Source organism: Sciurus vulgaris (assembly GCF_902686455.1).
Source record: "Sciurus vulgaris genome assembly, chromosome: 4".
NCBI classification, from domain to species: domain Eukaryota; kingdom Metazoa; phylum Chordata; class Mammalia; order Rodentia; family Sciuridae; genus Sciurus; species Sciurus vulgaris.
Genome location: NC_136464.1, coordinates 158365057 through 158391224, shown reverse-complemented (window position 1 = coordinate 158391224; position 26168 = coordinate 158365057). Strand labels below are relative to the sequence as shown.

The 26168-nt window shown below is 37.1% G+C and overlaps 1 protein-coding gene across 1 annotated transcript in view; it reads left to right on the top strand.

Annotated features, from left to right (window-relative positions):
• FRY (FRY microtubule binding protein) overlaps window positions 1–26168 on the top strand; it is a 274897-nt gene that overhangs the window by 113911 nt on the left and 134818 nt on the right. Inside the window, 8 exon segments of the mRNA XM_079137248.1 lie at window positions 397–536; window positions 4430–4520; window positions 4745–4824; window positions 4939–5019; window positions 10623–10791; window positions 13856–13948; window positions 14040–14138; window positions 17992–18093. Of these exon segments, the coding sequence (XP_078993374.1) occupies window positions 397–536; window positions 4430–4520; window positions 4745–4824; window positions 4939–5019; window positions 10623–10791; window positions 13856–13948; window positions 14040–14138; window positions 17992–18093 (855 nt within the window).

Sequence of the window (26168 nt, the reverse complement as noted above, 5' to 3'; positions counted from 1 at the left end):
CTTATTTCACCTAAATAATTAATATAATTGTATTAATATTTTTATTTATACAACAAGCATGTTCGAAGAGCTAAAATGTACAAAGTACTGTGGTATGTGATGTGAGAAAATAATTTCTCTGCAGTTCCATGAATTATTTGTATGCAATTAACATCTGATTCATAGAATGAAAGGGAGTCAAAGTAATTAACTTTTTTGAACTGCAAAATTATTACTATTATATGAGGAACATCTGTCAGTGCTAAGGGACATGGCTCTTGGGAATGAACAAAAAAACTGTGATAAGTGAAACGAATTTTGTAGTGAATATTTCCTGGGGTTATTTGTGTGATGGAAAGTTTCCCAGTAATTTTCGGTGACACCAGACCTGTCAGTCACCTCTGTCTTTCCCTGTAGGTCATCAGCTCCATGAGCTCCCTTTCTGAGTACTGCCTCCCTTCCATTCTACGAACACTGTTTGACTGGTACAAACGGCAAAATGGTATTGAGGATGAATCACACGAGTACAGACCAAGAACAAGCAATAAATCAAAAAGGTATGTTTCTTTCCTGTGAGGATTATGGCTTTTCTTTTTAAGAAACATAAAATGAGTTATATGACACTAGACCCTCTGGCTCTCCACAAAGATACTTGGCAGGTGCTGCAGGGCCCTCCTGATTTGTAGCAGGTACTACATTTGGAGCACTTTGCCATTTCTAAGTGTCACAATTTGCAAATTCACATACGTCCTTATTTCAGCCTTTGTGGGGACAGGGTCCAAAGGACCTTAGGTTACCATCTTGCCTACTTCTTCCTTCAAGTCTCCCCTCCAGTCCACACCCAAATGAAGGTGGTGGTGGGCCCTGCGTGACCCAGACGGTGACGTGCTGAGATGTTTTAGTCCTGGCCTAGCCACCTGGGGTGCTGAGTGAGCTGCAGGGGGAAGCACTGGATGCCCTGGGGCAGGAGTCCCATCTCTCCTGAGGGCTGGTGAACGGAGAGTGAGACCCTGGGGGTGGGAAGTGCAGTTGGATTGAGTTTAGCCCTGCCGTCGCTCATTAGCCACGTGCCTTTGGGTAGCTCACATCTCCCAGGCCCGGGAAGTTAGGTTCATCATTTCTGTCTGACTTCTTCCAGCTGGAAATTTGATTTGTCTGTTCTGTGTTCCCTTTTCTCTTGTGGGTTTGAAAAGTGAAAGCTGTTCTTACATGAGCCCTTCCACCATAAAACTTAAGATTCCTAAATGATCAAATTCATGTGTATCACCCCCTCCAAAAAATTTAAATAAATACATGTAATTTCATAGGTTTGAAGTAAACCCATTAAAGCAAGGCAGTGAGGGTATAAAACTTATTTTTTAAAAGGTTATTTTATAAGCAGTTAGATTTCTCTGCTTAAATTGATGCATTTTAAAAATACTTTTAAAGACAATAAACAGAAATTAATTATTCAAAATCAGATGTCAACTATTTTCTTGAAGTGGTTTACCACTCATTTTTTTGACAGTTCTTGCACATTTGTTTAAAAATAAAAAAGACTTCTTTTGAAATTGAAGATCTGTAATTTTACCAATTTATATTTCATCTAAATTTGTAACATCATTTTATGATACACTCGTTCTTGTAAGATTCCGTTGTTTGTTTATCATCTTATCTGAGGGAGAGATTAATAACTTTTTCATACTGAGTAAGTTTAGGTGAAGAAGGAAATTTTTAATGAGATATAATTTATATACCATAAAATTCAGTTTTAAAGTACATAATTCAGTATTTTCAGTATATTCCTGAGGTTGTGCAGTCATCACCACCGTCTATGAATTTTTTATCACTCCAAAAATAAACTGCTACCTATTAGCAATCTCTCTTCAGAAATACTTTTTAGATTTATCCAATTTTAAAGGTAGAATTTCTGTTCTGGCTCTGGAAATGGTCACACTGGGTGACCAGTAAATGCAGGCCATTATTTTATTGTTTTTCTCATCTTACATGAGAACTGGTACACAGGGTGACGCCCTGCAGGGGGGAGGACAGCAGTTCTAATGAGTTGAATTGAGTTTTAGTCTGCTCCACTATTTTGTCAGAATTGTTACTGAAAGTAGATTTGTCATGAACTGATTCTTTTAGGGATTGAGAATAGGATTTTTAATTGTGTGAATTTCTTTTCAGGAGATCAGAGTGATAGCAGAAATCCAATATGTTCTGAATCAGGACAGTAAAATTTGACTTGGGTTTATTTTAGTAACATTTGAGCATTTAAAACGAGAGAATGTGTGCTTGGGAAAAAGCTAGAAGAATGAGAGTCTCTAGAGCATCCTGCATCTGAGATGCAGCTAAATTAGAAACTTAGGGAGGAGCCCATGAAAATAGTCAAATCGAGGGGACGGACGTTGGGTTATGATTTCTAAGATTAGTATAATATCAACATTTGCACTGCCAAATAAATTTGTCAAATGCCTCTGACTCTTGGCAGTCAGACTTCAGACCAGCAGTAAAGTCGAATTCATTACTAGAGAAGTATGTCTTTTACTTTAAAGCACAATTTGGCTTATTAGATATAATCAAAGATTTGTTAATTTTTTTATGTTAAGAACAACTCCTTTTCCAGGCTTCTTTGACCAGTTTTGAAGACCCTGCCAGCCATCTGACACAAATAGAGCTCTCTGCTTCTACTGGCCGTATTTGAGAATTTGCCTTCCTCTTGCTTTCAAACTTCCTGATTCCTTGTTCTGTGATATAATGAATATAAGGCCTGACTACTGAATACCCTCCTTTTTCTACATGTTGCCCTGGCTGGCAGTAGCACTTCTAGCCCTCGGGGGGCTTAAATGACCTCAGACAGATGGTTTTCTCCACTGCTCTTCCTCTTGGCAGGGACATGAATGTCCCTAATGAATGTGTCCCTGCCCTGTGAATACATTCCCACCTGCAGGGTAAAGTTGCAGATTCCCTTGCTAGCATTCCCTTGACCATCAGCCTTAATTTAATCTTGCTCAAGGTTTCCAAGCACCTCTAGAACTTCTTTATTTACATCTTAGAAACCACCCTGGTTGGTTCTCATTCCTCTTGACTGGAAACAAAAGCATTCCATAATATAGGTCTCGATTTATTCTGAAAATATCTGCGAGTCCAAATCCTGTCATCCTTCCTCAACACGTATTAAGTATGTATGTGTTTAAGAGACTGTGCTAAACACTAAACAAACTTTATCATCTCAAACCTTTATCTATGTACAGGTTGAGCATCTCTAACCTGAAAATTCAAAGTCTGAAATGCTCCCAAATCTGAAAATTTTCTTGTGCTGACATGACACCCCAAATCGAAATTCAACTTTCTGACTTCATGAGAGGGATCAGTCAAAACACCCATAACCTAAAAAGAGTATATAAATTACCTTCAGCCCATATGTAGAAGTAGTATATGAGATACAAATAAGTCTCATATTTAGACTTTGGTTCTATTCCCAAGATATTCATTATATGTATGTAAATATTCCAAAATCTGAAAAAGTCTGAAATCCAAAACACTTCTGGTCCCAAACGTTTTGGATAAGGGACATTCAGGTAGTACTCTTACTGTTCCCATTTTATAGTTGGAGAAATTGCTGGTAATTAGAAGAGGTATTGTTTGAAGCCTGGATTGCTCTACACAAAGCCAGTGCTCTTATCCACCATCCTGTGCTAAGGGACTGGGCACTCATTTCAGGAGTCTGTCTGTGTTCAATTCCAAATGAGCTCTCAGAGCATCCAGTAAGCAGAAAAGTGGGTGGGGGCACAATCCTGTCCTTTGTCAGTTCTGTTCCCACTTCTGACTTTTTGAATGAATGCAAAGTCTCTGCAACTCCTCCCTCTTCTTCCAGCTCCTTTTTCATCTTTAATGTTCCTTCATTTCGTCTTTCCTCCTTGTGCTAAATTTCCAGTGGAAAAAGGGTATAAAGAAAAGAATACAGAGTGAAATTTTTAGAAAAAAGCAGTTGATCTTTTCTTCGATTCCTGTTGTCCTGCTCTGATGGCCAGTCATAATAGTTCTTATTTAGCTCCGTTCACAAGATCCTTCCTTGCATTCGGTTATTACATTACATAACTCCTTTCATGAGATCCCGTCAGTGCACATCTCCAACTTGGTCTCTCCATCATGTGTTGGCCTCACATTTTACAAATGATAGAAATCCTGGGTAGCAAAACACCATAAAAAGGCCACAAAAGGGAATAATGGACTTGCTCAAAGCAACACAAGTTCACATAGTTGGCAATTTTAAAGTCAAAGTCAGATATTCTGGATTTGAAATCCAGTGCTTATCCTCTGTACCACAGTGACAACAGAATAAGCATGAACATGCATTTACTCACTTGTAGTATCATAATGGGTTTTCAGTCCAGCTAGATTTTTTATGAATTTTCTCACTCTGAAAATACCTTCGGTGCCACTTAATGTGAGTATTTTAATTTTGCAGCGATGAACAGCAGCGAGATTATTTAATGGAAAGACGGGACCTCGCCATTGATTTTATTTTTTCTTTAGTATTAATAGAAGTTTTGAAACAGGTGGGTAATTTATTTTTTGTTACTTTTACTTAATGTCTATTAAGGTGAAAATTACTTAAGTTTTGAAAGTCACAGTTTATTAAATTGTGTATGAATTTCAAATTCTGGAGTCATATGAATTACGTTTATTGATTGCTGAAGAACATGCATAGTTATTCGAAGTACTATTACTGATTAGATCTTTAATATTTCCTTCCAAGTTAAAAGTCATGTTTGTTTTTCAGATTCCGCTTCATCCTGTAATAGATGGTTTAATTCATGATGTTATTAACTTGGCTTTCAAGCACTTTAAATACAAAGAAGGGTAAGGTGATTTCTTGCCTTAGAATGTCAAAGCAGGATGCTTAAAACTGAAATCACTGGTTTGGTTTTTCAAAAGAACAGAGGTCCCTGACTTGTCTAATTTTGCCTTATGTAGGTACCTTGGTCCTAACACTGGCAATATGCACATCGTGGCCGACCTGTATGCAGAAGTCATTGGAGTGTTAGCACAAGCTAAGTAAGTGAGCCTCAGAGCCCTTGACCATGGGGATGTGAGTGTCTCTGACTTAAGGAGGGGTGACTGTAAGCTCCCAAGGAACTTGTGTTCTTTTTATCATGCATACCCACCCCTGAAACTAACTAGAGACTCCTCCCAAGGCAGGTACCTGGTTAACTTTTTCACCTGGGCAATTGGACCAGATCCTACTGAGCCCATGGGTTTCAGACTAATGCTTCAAAGAAAGAATAGATTAACCAGATTACTTTTCTCTCTGTCCAGATAGTCCAGAGATGTTTATCAGTTTTTCAAGTTTAGTTTTCTATAGTCCATGAGTAGGTGGTAGCAATCTATCATTCATGAATGGGAAAATTCCATTCTAGAATGTCCCCTTTACTCTAGACCTTACTTAATTCAGCTGAGCTAAATGTGTCCCAGAGACTGCCATGGAAACAAGTGGGGGTGGGGGAGTTCTCATTGCTAAATTTATCTGGCCCCATAACGCCATTTAACAGGCTAGAACAAAGTAGTATTAAACTATTAGCAATAACATACTTCTTCCAAAAGTGATGTCACACCATACTTACCCATCTTCATTTTATCCAACCCTAAGGCAAATCCAGCAAGATCCCAAATGCCTACTTTGGGCAAAATGAGCCAGAGACATAATGAGAATTTAAGCCAACAGGCCAGTTTATAGCAACAGTGATGCCCCACTCTTTGTGAAATGCAATCCTCCAAAGAGATTTTTATCTTTAAGAGATAGAATTTCCTAACTTAGTAGCATGTAAATACACAACTTTTCTAAAATTTTGAAATACTTATACAGCAACCTTACCTAGCCAAAATGTAGAAAGGAACTTGGGAAATAGACCCAAAAAACTCCTTGGCCTGATTTATTCAGTCTAATCCAATCTATCTCCTCATCCTAACTACCTGTTTTTTCCTAATACATAATTCTTCAGTGTTAGAAGGTGGAGAAGGAACTCGTAGAGGGAAATACAGATCAAAGGCTGACAGCAACGGGGGAAAGAAACTCACCAGAGCATTCAGAAGAATTCTGTGTTTCCAATTCCATTATCTGGCTCATTTTGCATGAGTCTATGTTGTACTTTTATCATAGCCTATTATTATAATTGTGGTTCATGAATCATTAACGGATATAGAGTATAGTGCATTTTGGAGAAATTTCCATTGTAAGTGGCAAATAAAGGCACAGGCATTTAACTGGATAAGCTGCAAGTATCTGACAGTTAATTCATATGTATCTCCCTCAATCCTAAAACTGATTTGAAAAAGGAGATATTAATATGTATACTTGCTGACTTGTCAAACTCTAAAAATCTCAACATATTTCTTCATAATTGTCTTGGCTTAATTCTCTTGTGCTCTCCTTTGGAAAGTTTAATATTCCAGAAGTTTTTTGTGTTTGTGTTTTTCTTAGTTTATGAATTATGCATAACAATGTCAGATACTGTCAAATAATCTCCCTTAGTTCCATAGATTTTGAATGAATTGAGAAATAATGTCATAACTAAGCAGCGTTTGAGGTTGCAGGAGTTTCCATATTAGGTTAGATCTAGGATCCACTGAGCCAGTGTTTTCTTGCCAACAGTGGCTTTTTTTATTTTCTTGACGTTGATATTTGTCCCAATTCTGCAATAGTTGAGTGTTAAAAATGTCTCAATTTGGACTATGCTCCAGTACTTTCCAGTCAGTGGGGAACTCTTTAATTCTTGTCTTTCAGGGAAAATTTTTTTGCTATTAAGTGATATTCACACATAATATTGGCTTTTTTAAAGTCAATTAAGCTAAAATTAGATTCTTTTAAAGTACCTTGGCCAGTCTGCTCCTAGAGTAATCAGATTCAAATAGCCCATGGTGTGTTCTTAACCAGGCAATGTGTGGCTAACCTTTATTGATAGATAGTACGATCTGACATTAGTGTCATACCATGAATTACGTCTTTTCTTCTTTCCCATAGTATACCAGGACCACTTCTTTATCTTCACTTTAGAAAAGTCCTGCGTCCATTGTTCTCAAGGAGAAAAAAAAGGGGGGGGGTATGCTTATCTGGTACAGTGCGATTAACATTTTTTCCTTTTATCAAGTTAAGTATTACAGTAATTTGAATTTTAGATTGTGTATCTATTTCGCAATGGTAATGCATATGAAATATTTTCTTCGTGTTAACTTCAGTTTTTAAGGCTCACTTGGTCTTTGAGTTTTGGCAGAATCACTGTTTGAATCTTCCTGGTAATAATGTTGCTTAATTTCCGTCAGTAAGGAATATTTTGCTATTAAAGGTGGGGGGGGGCAGAGGGAAGGAAAGATGGTGGAATGAGACATACATCATTACTCTATGTACATGTATAATTGCACGATTGGTGTGACTCTACATCATGTACAACCAGAGAAATGAAAAGTTGTACTCCATTTGTGTACAATAAAAAATATATATATTGAAAATAAAATTTTAAAAAATATATTAATACATAGTATTGACTTTTTCTAGGTAAATTAAGTTAAAACTAGATTTTCTGTGTGCTTTGGTTAAAAATGTACTCTGTACATATGTACAGTATATTTTAATGTGAAATATATAGTATTGCCAAAGGCTGAGTATTTAGTTGCTGTATTTGTCAAAGTACTAAAGAAAAGTTCACTGAAAAATTGGGTTTTCCCTATAATCATTGTAAGGGAAAATAGATTTCAGGTGGAAGTGAATTTTTGGATTGTTTTTATCCTAAATAACAGGTTCATGTCATTTGGAACTTTCAAAAGTAAAAGGTAGTCCTAATTATTTTTAAAAGAGAAATAAAGTTCAGCAGCCATCCTATGGAAAGATTGATAGACTGAGTTGTGCAAGTAACCTGGCCTTTCCTACAGACTCTGCTTAGTCATGTATGAAAAGTATAAGAATAAATGTTAAATGTGTATTTTTTTCTATGAGAATTACCTGTATTTCATCCATCAGTAGAAGTAAAATCAGATTCACAAAATCCCAGCTTTGAAAAGGGCCTTCAAGTAGCCTAGCCGTACACCATCGGCGAGAGCCTTCTTAGTGACTTCCTCTTAGTGAAAGTGCACAGCTTCTGCTTACATGCCTCCATGACAGGAAACGCATTATCTCCAAAGGAAATTAACCCACTCAGAACATTTACTGAGCACCTACCACGTGCCTGATCTTGTGGTGCTTACGTCTCATCAGAGGAGTCAGACAATAAACAAATTCCACAAACAAGTAAATTATATAATACATTAGAGTTCATTCCATTTTCAAATGTGTATTTTTGCCATAAAGTTTTCCCTTATGTTTTCATCCATATAATGATTCAGTGCCTGAAGAAAGTGTTCATTGCCTTCTCAAGTCACCTTCCTCCCTTTGAAGCTGCACACTTCTCATTGGCTAGGCAGTTATTCACACATAGTGGTTACTGGGGACACTGTAACGAAAGACCACAGTTCAGGTGCTTCAACAATAGACATTTATTTCCACACTATTCTGGAGGCTAGAAATCCAAGATTAAGGTGCTGGCTGAAGTGGTATTCTTCTAAGACTTCTTCTCCTTATGCCTGCAAGTGACCTCTTCTCCCTATGTCCTCATGAGGTCCTTTCCCTTTGTGTGCATATCTTTTTTTCTTCTGTTCTTATAAGTACTCTAGTCATATTGGATTGGGGCCTACCCTAAAAACCTCATTTAACCTTAATTACCTCTTTAAAGAACCTGACTCCAAACAGTCACATTCTGAGATACAGGGAGTTAATACTTCAGCGTATAATTTAGAGTGGGGGACACTTTGGTCCATAAAGGTAGGTCTGGGAAGGGGCCAGAGAACATGAATTTCCAGTAAGCTCCCAGATGCTGCCAATCTGGAGAACACACTTTTGAGAATCACTGGTTTAGACATAATGCATAGCCTGGATTCTAGAACCAGACATGGGCTTCAAATGCTAGCTCTCAGCTATGAAATTTTATCAGGTTATGAAATCTCTTCCTAATTTCCTTGTCTTTAAAAAAAAAGATATAATATTAAACCTGTACACAATGTTGTTGAGGATTAGATAAGTCACTATTTATAATTGGCCCCTGCTGGCATAGTAACTGTGTACATCTGCGCACCACTATCCTCATCATCTCCATCAATTTTATCTATAAGACTTGGAAAAGGATGATGACATTAGAATTTTGAATTTATATTCCAAAATATTCAACAGTGTCATTTTACAACTTCTTCAGATAAATGTTTTCTGATATCAAATCTATTTTGTAAGTTTTATAAATAAAATTTGCATTTTAATTTTTGCTCATTTTTTTCCTCCTAAAAATTAATAATTTTCAAACTAGTCTTCATGATATTTTACTTGTAAAGTAAACACAACTAATATTTTCTATCTTATTTCAATAGTATTTAAGATATGTCAGAATGGGCCCGTTCGGAATGCTGTCTTAAAAGTGAATGTTTTGTGGAAAGCCACAAAATGCCACCAGAGATTAAGAATAAACTCTGAAATAGCCTTAACTACATTAATGACCCATTAGAGAATATCTCATTCATAAAGTATTTGTGACATTTTCTATGTGCTCTGGCTGCCTTTATAATGCGTCCTAAAACTTCCACTTTGAGGAAGAATTGTTCCCAACTTCTGTGATTCTGTTAGTTTGCCTTCAGCTTTTCTAATCACAATTCCCTCTTCTAATCATGCCTGGCTCCTAATTGACCCTTTTCATTTACATGGAACCTCAGGCCAGTTGCTCAGGAAGCAAAGAACAATGAGTCTTAGGATGTTTCCCTCTGTTTTTCTTTTCTGTTTTTTAACTAATAATCGAAGCAGCCATATCTCAGAAGTTTTAAAAAAAAATATCTCGTGTAGGTTTTTAAAAAACCATTCTTCTTTTAAACCTATATGACATGATTATTGTTCTTGCAATTAATATCATTTTGCTTTCAAATAATATGGATACTTTTAAGTTTCTTGAATAGGGACCATATCTATTGTTTGTTTTATATTAACCATTTTAAATTGTAAAATTCCATGCATATAATAGACAGCCCATATCTTTTAAATATAATTTGAATTTTCCCATTACTAGATATCTCCTTTAAAATTATTTTCCCATAATTATTTATCTAAAACTATAAAAGAAAAACAGCAGAAAATCTTGGAAATGGATGTCAGAATATTTTTGGCATTATTTGTAAGTCCAAAAATCATTTGCTGACACTGTCGGAAATAGCTGTCCCTGGTATGTTATTGCTCATATACTCAAAGTTTGACACTTCAGGCCCTTGAGGTCTCTAAGTATGTTGGAAATTGCTGTGCCTGAGGAAACGGAGCTTTTTGTCTGTTCAATTTAAGAGCTAAACCATCTTGAGAGTCTAAATAATGCTGGGTCTGTTCCCTAGTCTGAAGGAGATGTGAAGCATTTTGTCGAATAAGAGAGGAAAGGAGAAAATTGGCCTCTGCCAAATCCTGAACTTCAAATCCTTGTGAAATGACAGTCATTGTATTTTACCTGTTTCAAAGGACCTGATGACTGTGCATGAAACTCCTAGGTACTGGAAGCCCATAATGCATGGCTTTGCTGTCACTTGATAAACCACTTATGTTCTTTTCTTAGATTCCCTGCTGTCAAGAAGAAATTTATGGCAGAGCTAAAAGAATTACGGCACAAAGAGCAAAACCCATATGTGGTACAAAGCATTATCAGCTTGATAATGGGAATGAAATTCTTTCGAATTAAGATGTATCCAGTGGAAGACTTTGAGGCCTCTCTTCAATTTATGCAGGTAAAGTCCTGGGCAAGAGAGCTAAGGGGCCATCAATTCAAGTAATTCCCTTTATCAGAATGACACACCTGGATGTGAAAATCCTCTATAAGCAGGATCCAACTTACAATGGTTCAACTAATAATATTTCAACTTTAATGGTGTGATAGCTATACACATTCAGCAGAAATTGCATTTCAAATTTTGAATTTAGATCTTTTCCCAGGCTAGCATTATATGGTCTGACCTCTCTAGATGCTGGGCAAGAGCTCCTAGTCAGCCCATTGTCATCATGGGAACCAACCAGTACTGCAGCATGCTCTGTGGCTAGGCTAGGACATTCAGTAAGTTAGAGGTATTCAATGCCATTTCCTCTTGATGATATTTCGGTATTTTAAATTTATCAGGACATACCATCATCATAAGCCAAGGAGCATCTTGACTTAGAAAATCCTACCTTATCAATAATTCATTAAGTGCCTTGTAACCAAATAACAGAGTTGCAGAAACATAATTTCATTTTTAAAATTTCCTATTATCTTTGGAGTGAAGTGTGCAATAAAATTTCTTACTTGTTGACTTTTCTCTCTTTTACCCATTTTAATAACATTGTTCTATGAATGATGAGCTGATGTTTTTACTTTTTTAGAATTGATAGCATTGGACTGGCTACATCAACATTTACAAGAATCTTTATTTTTAAAAAAATCAACCAAATCACATAGGTTTGATGTCTATCACCTGCATTCATTTTGGTGCATAGCAAAAAAAAAAAAAAAAAAAAAAAAAAAGTTAATAATAAGAACTCATAGCTCTATTAAGAGTTTACGACTAGGTACAGTGGAACATGACTGTAATCCCAACTGATTGGAAGGCTGAGGCAGGAGGATTTAGAGTTCAAAGCCAGCCTCAACAACTTAGTGAGACTCTATCTGAATAAAATGTATTTTTAAAGGGGGCTGGGGATATGGCTCAGTGGTTAAACACCCTGGATTGACTCCCTGGTACCAAAACAAAACAAAACAAAATACACTTTACAAAACTTTGATACCCGATGGCACTTTTGTAATACTTCTGTAAATTAGATTTTGTAATGATCTTACTTGAGGGTTTCGATGTAGGGGTTATGAATATACCACTTTATAGTCAAAAAGACAGCTATTAAAAAGGCACATAACAAGCATAGTGGAGGTTAGGAGACACTGGAACCCTCATGCCCTGCTAGTACAAATGCAGAACAGCCTGGAAGCCCCTTAGGAGAACAAGCCTAGAATTACCAGATGATCCAGCAGTTCCATTCATAGGCATATAGTATACACCCAAGAGAAATGAAAATGTATGTTCACACAAAAACTTGAACACAGATGTTCATAACAGCATTACCCATTGTAGACCAAAGTGAAAATAACCCAAATGTCTCTATCCATAAATGGATAAACAAAATATGGCATGTCCATACAATGGAAAGTACAAAATGTGGTATATCTATGCGGCAAAGTATTGATACATGCCTCAACATTAATGAACCTTAAAAGTATGCTTAGTAAATGAAGCCAGACACAAAAGGTCACATAGAATATGAATTCATTTACCTGAAATGTCCAGAATAGGCAAATCCATAGAGATAGAAAATACTTTAATGGTTGCCTAGGACTGAGGATCAGGGTGGATGGAGAGGTAGAGGGTGACTGCCAAAGGGTATAGTGTTTCTTTGGGGGTCATTAAAAAGTTCTGAATTTGTTTGTGGTGATGGATGCACAACATTTGATATACTAAAATCCAGTGAACTGAATAATTCAAATGAGTAAATTGCATAGTATATGAATCATCTCTCCATAAAGCTGGTATGTACAGGGGTGGAGACAGAATAGATGGGCATTGTCTGTCAGTCTTCTTGGTTTTGGATTTAAGTACCAGAGCTTATCAGCTCTGTGACCATGGCCAAATTATTCCTTCTATCCCAGTTCATTTACTTACAAGGTGGTGGTAATGACACTAATCTTAGAAAATGGTTTTGAGAATTCTTAGTACATGTAAACACTTGTTGACTGTTCTCTATTCTGTCATTTTCATCCCACTCTCATATTAATAAGTCATATATGTATGTACTTGGGTGACAACCTGAGAGAGTATTTACATACATATGCAAAATAAGGTAGCAAAAGAAACATGAGCATGGGAACCATAAACTCCATTCTGCCTGGGGAAAACAGACTGACTTCTCGATTGGTATTGCCCACCCTGAGCTGAGGTTTTAATAGGATATTGATAGACTGAGGACCTTAGGAAGTGAGTGTCCTTGCTGATCTTCCCAATTGTGATTCTAAATAAAGGATGAAAGATAATGTGGAAATAGTTTGTCATCAAATATGTGTAACCTTGGATTCTTGAATGGAAACAGTGCCTGGCAGAGACCACAGGAAGCTCTAGCAGAAGGCAGAACTTGGGGGAGGCCACCTTTCCTGTAGGATGAGTCCCCGGGCAACCTGCAAAGACATCCTTGCCTCAGGAACTATACCAAAGCCTTGAATGAGGTGGGGAATGGAAGCCCTCCAGACTTGCTTATGAAACAATCTGAATAATAAACACACCTAAAATGTCAGAGCAAGTAAACAGCTCTGTACCCGAGGCTGTTCGGCACCAGGCCCAAAATAAGCTTACTGCTTCAGCCTGTCTTCCCATGTTTTCCCTCCCTGGGGATCTGTGTTCACCACCTAGCCAAGGGCTTAGGCCCCCACACAGGTAAGTAATCAACAGAAAATTATTGGAAATGAATGATTGAATGAACCAGCCAGCAATCCCTCATTCACATGTGTGCTTGCTTGTAGATACTTCGTTGTTTCAGAATAGTGACCTGAACTAGGTAGGAGAAAAGAAAGAAAGCCAGCCTTGTAAAATGTCACTGAGGCCCTCGTAAACCTTTAGACCTCAATATGAATGTCTGATCCAGTGATTTAAAATAGGTTACAGAATAGGCTGTGTTGGTATGTATGATTAAGAGCTATTTACTTAAGTTTGTTTAAATACATTTTACATGTACTTTTCAATCAACTCTCACTCCCTAAATTCTTTTTTCTTCTTCTAGGAATGTGCCCATTATTTCCTTGAGGTCAAAGACAAAGATATCAAACATGCCTTGGCTGGACTTTTTGTGGAAATCCTCGTCCCAGTTGCTGCTGTGAGTTGCCCTTTTGTTTCTAAGAACTTCAAATTGGATTATAGACCTTAGAGTTTCATTAATAGAATATTCACATGCATTTCTATTTCAGGCAGTTAAAAATGAAGTAAATGTTCCCTGCCTTAGAAACTTCGTGGAAAGCCTATATGATACCACCCTGGAACTTTCTTCTAGAAAGAAGCATTCATTGGTTAGTATCTATAATAAAATCCAAAATACAAACAAAACTGAAGAGATTAAAATTCCTAGGCAGAAATCTATTTGATTTCACAGGTGGAAGAATTACCTACAACTGACCCCCTCAAAAAGACTTAGGATTTCAAACTTTGGAGTTTACATTGAGTATCAACTGTGAATCACAGTACTAGAAGGGGATTTGACCATGTCACCTCAAATGACCTTTTTGGTTCTACAGATTCTGCTCTTTAAGATTGGCTTAATTCAATTTTTGTTTAATTTTCTGAGGATTTTTTTCCCCCAATCTGAAAGCTAAAGTTTATAATAGATTCTCTTCTCAATCCCCAGGAGCTTATAGCCTCAGCAATTCCTATCCTCCCACTGGGAATCAGAATTGAAGTAGGCAAGAAAGGGAGATGGGAATCAGTGGCCCACAGGCGAGACTCTCTGAAGGCAGGGAAAGCAATTCTTGGGGAGGCTTTGGTACTGAAAAGAAGCAGAGCGTCTTCTAAGTGTCCACCACCTTTTACCCTCCATGGTAAATAAAGCTCTGTTTTACAAATTGGCACGTGTTATGCCAGTGGAATTGTGACAGTCTGGAGGAAATAGGATGTGTAGATGGCTGGTTATTAGTATGGTTTAGGCTGGTTTACAGGTGTGAACATTGCTGAGCATGTACTCAGTCATTTCACTGGTGATGGTAACAAGTTGGCTCATTTGTCCACATTCCAATGTCTTTGTGACTAATCGATGCTTTTTTCTTGAAGACCAGTGATTGGCATCAGAGTTGCCTTACTACTTCTGAGGGCAGTACTTCAAAGTCTTTCAACCTAAGCTAATTTAAAGAAGAAAAAAAACTAAGTTAAAGAATTGCCAAGCCCTGAATCTCATCTCTGGCAATTGTTTCTTGCTAGTTCAAGTTAATAGATAAGCCAGTTATGCTTTGGTTTAAGCCTTCACTAGCCTACATTCTTTGGGAATCATGAAGGCATCTACAATCTGGTTTAGCAAAATGGTGGTGAGTTCTGCATGTGTTTCTTGGGTGGCTGCCCATTAGCTTTTATGTCTTCAGTTGCTGTGGGAAACTGGCCCAGTTTAGCAGGAAAGGCACAGTAGCACCTCTGTTTGTTTGGTCATAAGCAAATTCCTCTTGTGGTTAAATTTGTCTTAGTAGAGTTTACCAATGTAATAACATTTCTTTTAGGAATCTTCCTTAATTACAGTAGGATTGCATGCAAAAGAAAATATATATACCTACCTCTAAGACAGGGACAAACAAGTAGATGTTTATGAGTGAAAAAGCCAATAACATTTTCAAAATTAACAAGCCTTCCTGCTCTTTCTTTTTTTCCCCTGAAGAGTGACAGTGATCTAAGATGGTGAGTTGTTAGTATCTTGGTTAGTATCTATGAGAAAATCCAAAACAATGGTTTATCTATATTTTGTCAGAAAGTAAATGACCTCTTTAACTAGGTATGGGGGGCAGGCTTGCCCTGCTCAGAGCTACTTCATTATATAGAATAGTAGTCCTTAGGCTGTGCCAGGCCCCAAGTTACCCTCCATTTTATAAACCGTAGTTTTCGCTCTGGCGTGATTACTTGAGGGTATTCTGTTTAAGCCACATGATTGTAATCAGTTTGTCACTGTTCAGTGCTTGCTGAGCAGGCAGCACATTTGCTGGATATTTGTTTTCAAGATTCATAAGTGAAGACTATAATGAATACACTGAAAGAGAGATAAAGAAAACTACCCTATTCACAGTAGCCTCAAAAAAAATAAATAAATAAAATACTTGGGAATCAATCTAACAAAAGAAGTGAAAGAACTCTACATTGAAAACTACAGAACACTAAAGAAAGAAATTAAAGAAGACCTTAGAAGATGGAAAGACCTCCCATGCTCCTGGATAGGCAGAATTAATATTGTCAAAATGACCATACTATCATAAACATTATACAAACTTAATGCAATTCCTATTAAAATCCTAATGACATTCTTCATAGAACTAGGAAAAGCAATCAGGAAATTCATTTGGAAAAATAAAAGACCCAGAATAGCCAAAGCAATCCTTAGCAAGAAGAGTAAAGCAGGAGGCATCATAATACCAGACCTCAAACTATACTTCAGAGCTATAGTAATAGAAAGAGCGTGATATTGGCACCAAAACAGATACGAAGACCAATAGTATAGAAGACACAGAGACAAACGCACATAAGTACAGGTGTCTCATACTAGACAAAGATACCAAAAACATTCACTGGAGAAAAGATAGCCTATTCAACGAATGGTACTGGAAAAAAAATGGAAAACCATATGTAACAAAATGAAATTAAATCCTTATCTCTCTCCCTGCATGAAACTCAACTCAAAGTGGATCAAAGTCTTAGGCAGCAGAACATTCCAATGTACCTAATAAAAGAAAAAAAAGTAGGCCCAAATCTTCACCATGTCAGCCTAGGATCTGACCTCCTTAACAAGACCCCTAAAATCAAGAATCAATAAATATGATGTATTCAAACTAAAAAGCTTCTTCTCAGGAAAAGAAACAATCAATAACATGAAGAGCCTCCAGACAGAGAAAATCTTTACCACAGGCACCTCAGATAAAGCATTATTCTCTAGGATATATAAAGAACTTAAAAAACTTAACACCAAATACAAATAACAAATAGCCCAATCAATAAATGGGCTAAGGAACTTTGCAGACAAGATACACAATCAGTCAACAAATATATGAAAAAATGTTCAACATCTCTAGCAATTAGAGAAATGCAAATGAAAACTAAGATTTTATCTCACTCCAGTCAGAACGGCAGTTATCAAGAATACAAGCAATACTAAGTGTTGGCAAGGATGTGGGAAAAAGGTACCCTCATACATTGCTAGTGGGACTGTAAACTGGTGCAACCATTATGGCAAGCAGTATGGAAATTCCTCAGAAAACTTGGAATGGAACCACCATTTGACCTGGTTATTCCACTCCTCTGTGTATACCCAAAGGACTTAAAATCAGCATACCACATCAGTGTTTATATAACTCAACTCACAATAGCTAAACTATGGAACCAACCTAGGTGCCCTTCAACAGATGAATGGATAAATAAAATGTGATACACACACACACACATACACACACACACACACACACACACACACACACACACACACACAGTGGAATATTATTCAGGTTTAAAGAAAAATGAAATCACGGCATTTGCTGGTAAATGAATGGAGTTGGAGAATATCATGCTAAGCAAAATAAGTCAAACCCCAAAAACCAAAGGCTGAATGCTATTCACAATAAAGGGAGTGGCTAGGGAAGAATAGAGTTACTTTAGATTAGGTAGAGGAGAGTGAAGGGAAGGGAAGGGGTATGAGGATAGGAAGGATAGTAGAATGAAACAGACATTATTATCTCATGTGCATATGTGACTATATGACCAGTGTGAGCCTACAATATGTACAATCAGGCTAATGAGAAATTACAGTCCATTTGTGTAGATTTATCAAAATGTTTACACGCATTCTACTATCATGTACAACTAATTAGAACAAATAAAAATTTTTTTCAAAAAATTAAGTGAAGTCTACAAAGTCAATGAATCAGATTTCTCTGTTCTTATCCATGAAGCATAGCACTATACACTATCTGTTGTTCTAGATGATTCCATCCCCTGTGTTATCAGAAAATATCTGCAAAATGCCCACCTCTGCTGGACACCCATTGGGCTTTGTGTTACTTAGTATCCTATTTATTCAAACCCATATGGCAGAGGGAGATGGTGAAGTAATTGGCAGAGAAATCATGTGTTACCTGGTTCATTGAAATATCAATCATTCTGTAACCGCATCTCCTTTCTTCTCAGGCTTTGTACCCGCTGGTGACCTGTCTGCTCTGCGTCAGTCAGAAGCAGCTGTTCCTGAATAGGTGGCATGTTTTTCTCAACAACTGTTTGTCCAACCTTAAGGTTAGTATTTGTCATCTGGACAAAAAGTCTTTTATAAAAATTTATTATGCAGTTCTCAGGCAGGCATCTGTGCTTCTAACTAAGGATAAGAGAAATCACTTCAGGTTTGGGGAAAATAAATCTGTTCCAATGAGGATCACTTTAAAGATAGAATTAAATGCTGCTTTACATGCATCTTTGTCACACTTAATCTAAAAGATATAAAAATATGCCAGGCACAGTGGCACATGCCTGTAATCCCAACAGCTCAGGAGACTGAGACAGGAAGATGCCAAGTTCAAAGCCAGCTTTAGCAATGGCGAGGTGCTAAGCAACTCAGTGAGACCCTGTCTGTAAATAAAATACAAAATAGGGCTGGGATGTGTCTCAGTGGCTGAGTGTCCCTAAGTTCAATCCCCAGTACTAAAAATAAATAAATGAGTAAATAAATAAATAAATAAAATTTTAAAAATTAAAAAATGGCCACTTTTAGTCAACAGAAGCATGGGAATCGATTTCGAATGCTCACCTATATACTTCATGCATCCTTCCTCTGTCCACTTCAGCCTGGGTAAATATTTTGGAAATAAAACTCCCTTCTGTGGAAGAATTGACCTAGTGTCATTAGCTAGCTATGCGGTTAACATATGCTGGACACATTTGTGTCTTCCTACAGTGTGAGAGTTCACTGAGGAACAAGTTCCATCACTTTCATCAGCTGTAATTCACTGAAAGTACTCATGGTTCAGTTGGTGTCATGAGTGAGGCAATCACAAGGTTTTTTTTACTCTATTCCAATCTTAATTACTAATATCTATCACAATCAAATCACTGTATATGCGTATGTACACACACACACACACACACACACACACACAAACACACAAGCACACATATCCAGGAAGTAAATGTTCTCTTTTACGAGGTGTGGAGGGCAGGCTTACCCTGCTCAGCCACTCCATTACGTATAGGACAGTAGTCCTTAGGCTGTGCCAGGCCCCGAGTTATTCCATTTTGTAAACAGTAGTTGTCGCTGTTGTGTGATCACTGAGGGTATTCTGTTCGTGCCACGTCACAGTAATTAGTCATCACTGTTCACTGCTCTCTGGGCAGGCAGCACAGGTGCTAGGTGACAGGAGGAATAAAGTCATGATCCCTGAGACCAAGAAACCTACAGATAAAACAGGTGCAATGATTAGGTTTGAAATTGGCTTTATAGCTTTGAAATGGTAAACATGTTGTGTGTTTTAGTGACCTAGTGATAGAAGGCGACTAAATGAAAACCCTCCCTTATATTCAGTGCAAATAAGAGTTATTCTTCACACTCGTTGCAGCTTGTTTTCAAAGCTGTGGTTCAGTTTCTTTTACAGGTTTGACATCTGCTGCTTTCCAGTTTTAAAAAATATTGAGTTGTAAAATCTTACTTGTGCTTATACATGTTCTCATTTTGTGTTTTTCCTAAGACACTTTAATTTGGCAAAATGGTTAAGATTAATTATATTATTTTGGCATTCACCATAATTACACAATAATCTGCATTAGAGTTGTTTTAAGCACCAACTATGTCCTGGCTCTGAAAGCTGATTGTGAAATCCAAGATTAGAATCATTCATTTTCTTCAGAATGGCAGTGAAATATAATAGCAGTGGAGGAAGAATGAAGCTTTTAAAGTACTCGGAAGACCAAAGTGCTTTTCGGGGTTATCAACTGTTATATAATGGCCACTTTGAGGTATTACGTTTGAGGACTTATCTATCTGCCATATGATTCTAAAGTGCAGCCCAATGCCATTTTGTTTGGTCCACTTTTAAGTATGCAGTTATTAATTCCATTTAACTTTTAAAATATTTTATAGAGATAGAAAATGGTCATTTTGTTCAAAACAAAGAGAAGTGATTGAGAATGCTCATAGTGTGGCTTTTTGTGTATAGTATGTATTATGCAATTGTTGAATTTTTAGTTAAAATTAACAGTATTTTGTACAATAATTTACTGCTGTGATTAACAAGGCCAACATTTTTTTTGTCCAACATTGTTTTTGAAACATAGCAGAGCATCTTGCTTTGTAATTTATGCCAAAATTATAATACTATTTAGAGCTGTAGTCTAAGCTCATCAGAGACTTAGTCAGAGGGGTTATAAACTGCCCCAGAGAGAAGTGGGTCTGGATTCTGCCTGTATTTGCCTACACAAACATTTCACACATTAGAATTTCTGAAAAACAGAAGTAATAATGTCAGAAAGAGTACGTAAAATCAGTGCTATAAAGAGAAGGAATCACATTCAAGAATTCAATTTCATTCACAAGGATTGTGCAATGTCCTGTTAACATTTCCTTAAGGAATATGAAATAAAGTTTCAAATTGCAAGATACAGACAGGGATGTAAAGTTGGGAGCAGGATACCTGTATGATTTGGTCAAGTCTTGTACCTCATGGAGTGTGAAAGTCATATTCATTAGGCAAAGTAAAGGCAAGAATATTTTACTTAATGAGTAGTAAACTGTTGGAATTCACTACCCCAAAGCTGAAAAGATCATTGATAAGTTACAAGCAGAATAAAATTTTATTATATATTTAGAACTCAACCCAGTCAGGATTTGAATGGGACCATGTGTGAATGTCATTACTGCAGAGAAAACTTTCTACACCTCCTCATCCATCCTCAACAGGGAAGAAATACCTGAAGAAAATCTAACATGGCTTCAGAAGTGTTCTTGGCCTTGAGTGGTTTCAGTGTTTTATTCCATTTAGAAACAACCATACCATTTCATAAGGGACACCTATCACTTCCCCTTATTACACCTTCTGGCTGTCCTCCCCCACTTCCCTTCCAATCTCCACCATATGCATCAGAATGATGAACCTAGTGTGCACATCTCCCATGTTGAACTTGTCAGCCATCTTGGATGTGTTCTGCTGAGGCAAGTCATCAAGGTGATAGCGTGACCTCAGCAGCCTCAAGCTTTCCAGTAAACAAGCTCTTGGGTTCAGGTCTAGTTTAGGGTCATTGCTCTGGTTTATCCTCACTATCAGTCTGTCTTTAGACTACTTTGGGAACACAGACTTGAACTCCTTAACATTTAACTTAATCATGTAATAGTAACATACAATTGTGAAAATGCTGTAAAAATTCATGGTACCTCCTCGCCAAGACATTCACATCTTTCAGGAACTCTTGGTCCATGGTGACCAATCCTGTTTTATGTGTTTTATGTCAGAATTTAAACATATTGAGCTATTTTTAAAATGACACATTCCCTTCACATCTCCCAGATACCTAACTCTGAAAAAGGAAATATGTTTGAAGAAATTGATTTAATAATACTTTTAAAACACAGTATTTATTTGCATTCACAACTATGTGCTAGTTCCTTGTCCTTCGAAGTAGATGTTATTTTGGGAATTTTTAATTTTTTTCTTTTGCAAAAATGAATATAATATATCAGGCCCAGATCATAAAGAAGCAAAATCAAAGAAGCCTCAACAGTTAAGAAATGCACTTTATTGTGTGCTCTCTCATTAATTGAAGATCTTTGAAGAGCCAGGAGAGTGGTGGGAAGTTTTTACACTGTCATGTCTGTCATGGAAATGCCACATGCCTTTCATGGAACTATTTCTGTTTTTTCTAAAAATTTTGCTCAGATAGCAACACTTATCTAAAGGTAGACCTCGGTCGTCCTAGTTTCATAGAGAAACCGAAGTATAAAATAAGAAACCATTCTGCTTTTGTCTCAGTTGCCACCTGTTCTAGGACTTGAATTCATTGATTTATTCAGTCCATCAGTCGGTTAGCAATTCTTTTCAAGTAGTCTAGCAGGTGCTGTTCTGGGTGCTGGGAATAGACCTTGTAATTTAGCAGAGGAGACAAACAATAAACAAGTAAATAAATACATGAGGACAAAAACCTCAGCGATAATTGTTCCAAAGAAAATCAGAAAAGATGTTATGACAGAGAATGAGAAATTTACTTAGGGCAGGAAAGGGAAATTCAGCAAGGCGTTTTGATTTCCAGTAAAAAACCCAAAACAAATGTAGTTGCCATAAAATGGATAGTTGATGAAACTTGTCTTCTACACTTAATGTATATTTGTGTGTAGCAATTACAATGATGTTTAAAAATAGTTTTGAAGAACTTTACATGTAATAATAAGGTTATTAATTTCATCTTTATAAATGAAAACATTGAATAACATTAAAGATTCCACAACTCTTATCTGAATGCATTAAAACGTAAGGCATCATTTGCTTTAAGATGAAGGCTATTCTCTTTGTAAATACCAAATGTAAATGGTATAGTATTAGCTAGTTTAAATGTTAGTTTTCAGGATGTAGGTATTCTGCTTAATGTTAATCTCATTTCTATAATTTTGAGAAAATCTCATTATTGAATAAAACAACTTGTTCTTTTACAACCATTGAGTGAAAAAGTAATCTCCATAAGTTACCCTAAACTTCAGCAGTTGTTTTTTGGATAACGTGTAGGATAAAAGGGGGTGAATTATGATCCAAGTAAATTGTTTGAAGTGTCCTAAAGAAATGTCCAAATGAAGGAAATGACTATGATATACAAATTAATATAATAAAGAAATAGATTCGTTTGAATAGCTTTAATTGAAATGGGATTTAAAACTAGAAGAATATGAGTATAGTAAGATCATTAAGAAGTCTAAAATTGTTCACCTATGTAAGGTATTTACCTTAGCAAGCACAAGGATCTCTACGGAAGCCCATTATAAAATGTGACTTTCTAAAACCCACTTCCAGAAGCTCTGGTTCAGACTGTCTAGGTGCTGCCCCGGGATCTGGATATTTAGAAGTAGACAGATGACTTGGTGACAGTGGTCAGCTGATGGACCTTGAAAAACATTGGTCTGTACCAGTGACCCTGTCACCAAAGAGCTCATTGGTGAATTCCACTCACCTTGCTTGTTACCAATTCCAGATTGATTTAACTACATTAATAGTGAAACTTAAAGAAGGTAGGCATTAAAAAAAAAAAAAGAAGGTAGGCATGTCATTAGAAAGGCCAACATGTCACAGGAAGTCAGTGGCACTGAAGTGAGAGTGAGAAACAGCTGTCTAGGGAAGACATAGTCTGCTCTAAAGCCTACTATTTTCCTGAACAATTTTATTAACAAACCTTGAAACCATAATTAATATATAAATTACTTGTTAATTAATTAATAGAGGCAGATTCCAACAGAAAAATGGTTCTTTGATCTTGAAGTTGAAATCTTTGACACAGAAATCAGCGATGTGCTAAAAATATCTATATTCTGAAAATAAACATCAAGCTCCTAAGATGTTATTATGTTAGGGGCTAAGGGAATAAAAAAGACAAATGAGGAAAAGTTCTGAATGTCTTCAAGTAGAGACAAGCTATAAAGTCCCAGTAGTATATTTGAGCAATTTCTGTATAGTGTGGAATTTCTTTACATTATGGAATTTGGACATGGTCCAGTAGGTTATTAGAAGCCAATTAAGGACTTTAAATTTTTTTGATTAAATAATCATGTTTGCATCTTAATGCTATTTGTGCAGAGAACAAAAGAGGGGCAAGGAAATCACTTTAGGAGGCAATTGCAGCAGTCAGTGACATCACCCTGAAATGCTAAAAGTCAATTACCAGTACTTAATCCACAGACAAACAAAATAAAAACCTCAACGACATTGCTTTATTGCTCTTTGGTGTCTCTGGGAGCAGCAAGAGACAACCTCAATAGTCTTAAGAGGAAAGAACGCCTGTTAAAATGAGCCACGCCAAAAACAGGGGGAGGGAAGGACAGGAAACATGTTTGAAAGAAATTAGAGTTAACAGAAGACACTAACATGGATCACTTGAAGTAGAGATTTCAGTTAAGGTCTTCAGTGAAATTGGGATGATACGTGCCCTTCTACATCATGATTCACAGTTGAGATAACGTGAGTGAGAGAATTCCAAATGCTGTGTTATGCAGTTCACAAACACTTCACATATGAAAATGTTTAAGGGAGAAGACTTGTCTGCTGGAACAGAAGCTCCCTAAAGGCAGGATGGCATTTCCCTTGTTTCCTGCGGGATCCCTAGTACCTTGTACATAACAAAGCAGTAAGGCAGGTAGAAGGTATATGCCCTCTATGCATTTACTTATTTAACTCTCATACCACGCCTATGAGATAGGTAGGTTTGTCTTTTGCATCTCACAACAGGAAAAATCAGACCCAGAGAGCTTGAGGAGCTTTCCCAAGGCTGGTCACACAACTAGTAAATTGCAGTCAGGATAAGTTCAAACCCAGGCAGACGATGTATAGAGTCTGCTTTTAACTACTATCTAAGTACACTAGAGGTATTTGCTGTTTTGGTGCAATTGGAAGAATATTCAGAATACCTGAAATTTTTTAATGACAGAAAATTTTAAATGCAGTATTACTTATTTGGAATTATTTTAAGTAACTGAAACATTTAATGAATGATACCTATTATATTAGGGGAAAAAAGTTTTCAGGTAAATGCATGCATCTAAAAAGCCAGATTATTTTTTTCCAGAGATAGAGAAGTAGTTATAAAGTTTACTTGGAATGGTAAACATGTAGGAACATCTGAAAAAAACCCTAAAAATAAAAATTTTAAAAATTTAAAAACATAATGAACAATACAAGGTAAGCCATACTAGACATTAAAATATATAAAACCTTAATAATTAAACTAATATCACATTAGCACTTGAATAGACAAATAGAACAACAATCACAAAATTAAAAACCAACCTAAATGCATATGGAAATGTCAGCTTTCAGAATAATTATCAAGGTCAAAGTTACTTTTAAGCTACATAGACATGAGAAATTGACCTTTCCTAAATCTAAAAACTACTCACTGTAGTCTTTCCCATAGAACTTATTTATGCCCCATCTTTATTCAGAAAGAGTTTAAAGGTAAAATGTACCCCACACCATTCCTAAACAGTTATGAGCGCTCCCCACATTATCAGCTCTAAGAAGACAAAACCACTGTAACAAGGCAAAGAAATGAACAGGGAAAGAAAAGACAAATGAAGGCAAAAGGCTAATCCTGGCACTGAAAGACTGTTTAGCCAACAGTTATTGATATCCTGAAGAATGGCAGAAATCCTAATAGAACCAGGATAATTCAATAATAATGTCCCATCAGAAAACCCACCACGTGCAGAGGTTGACGTTTAAAAAAGAAATTAAAGACCACCCCGGAGATGTATGAGGTCAGGGACGCTCAGGAGATAACAATTAGTTTCATGTTATTTTTTCCGGGGCTAGGGATCCAAACCCAGGGCTTTGTGCACGCCGGCAGAGACCCTGTCACTGAGTTAATCAGTCCTTCTTCCCATGCCCTCGTTTTAATGAGATGGGCTTCGGGATATCAGCAAGGAACTGAGAAGGCATGGAGGAGAGGCATTCAGGCTGACTGTGGAAAAAAGAATAAGGTTTACTTAGAAGAAAAAGATGTGGTGGGGAGAGGGGCAATCCTGACATGGAAATGGAAGGAGGCCTAGCGAGAGTTTGAGGAGCTTGTGGTTTGAGAATAAAAGGATAGGAAGCAGGAAAGGTAGATTAGGGCCAGATATGGAATGTGCAGGTGTGCCACACACACTAATGTTGACTCCATCCTACAGGCAGTGCGAAATGCCTGATTTGTGATTTCTAAATGAAAAGATTATAATCCATATAAGGTAGGAAAGTATAGTGGGGAAGGAATCAGCTCAGGAAGACAGGAGGTGCCTGCGGCTCAGCCCAGGTGGCAAGAGCTAGAGGCTGAACTGAGAAGTGGCGGTGGAGAGGATGTTAGGTTCACGAGACATTGTGTGGAGAGAACCTGCAGAACCAGTTGAAAAGCTGGAGTGAGCCCCACAAGTAAGGAAAGCAGGTGATGTCCCTTAGATGATGGACAGCCCCCTTCTCCAGCTGATTTGTCATTGCGCGGATGCCCACACTGCTACGTCAAGGGGTCTGCCTGCTCTGCCTCATTCCCCACTCGGCAGACGTGGAATTTCACATGTTTCTCTGATCTCAGGGACTCCCTGTCATCGTCTTGAGAAGTCTCATTCCTTCATGGAAGTTTCCCTTATGTGATTCCTGCCT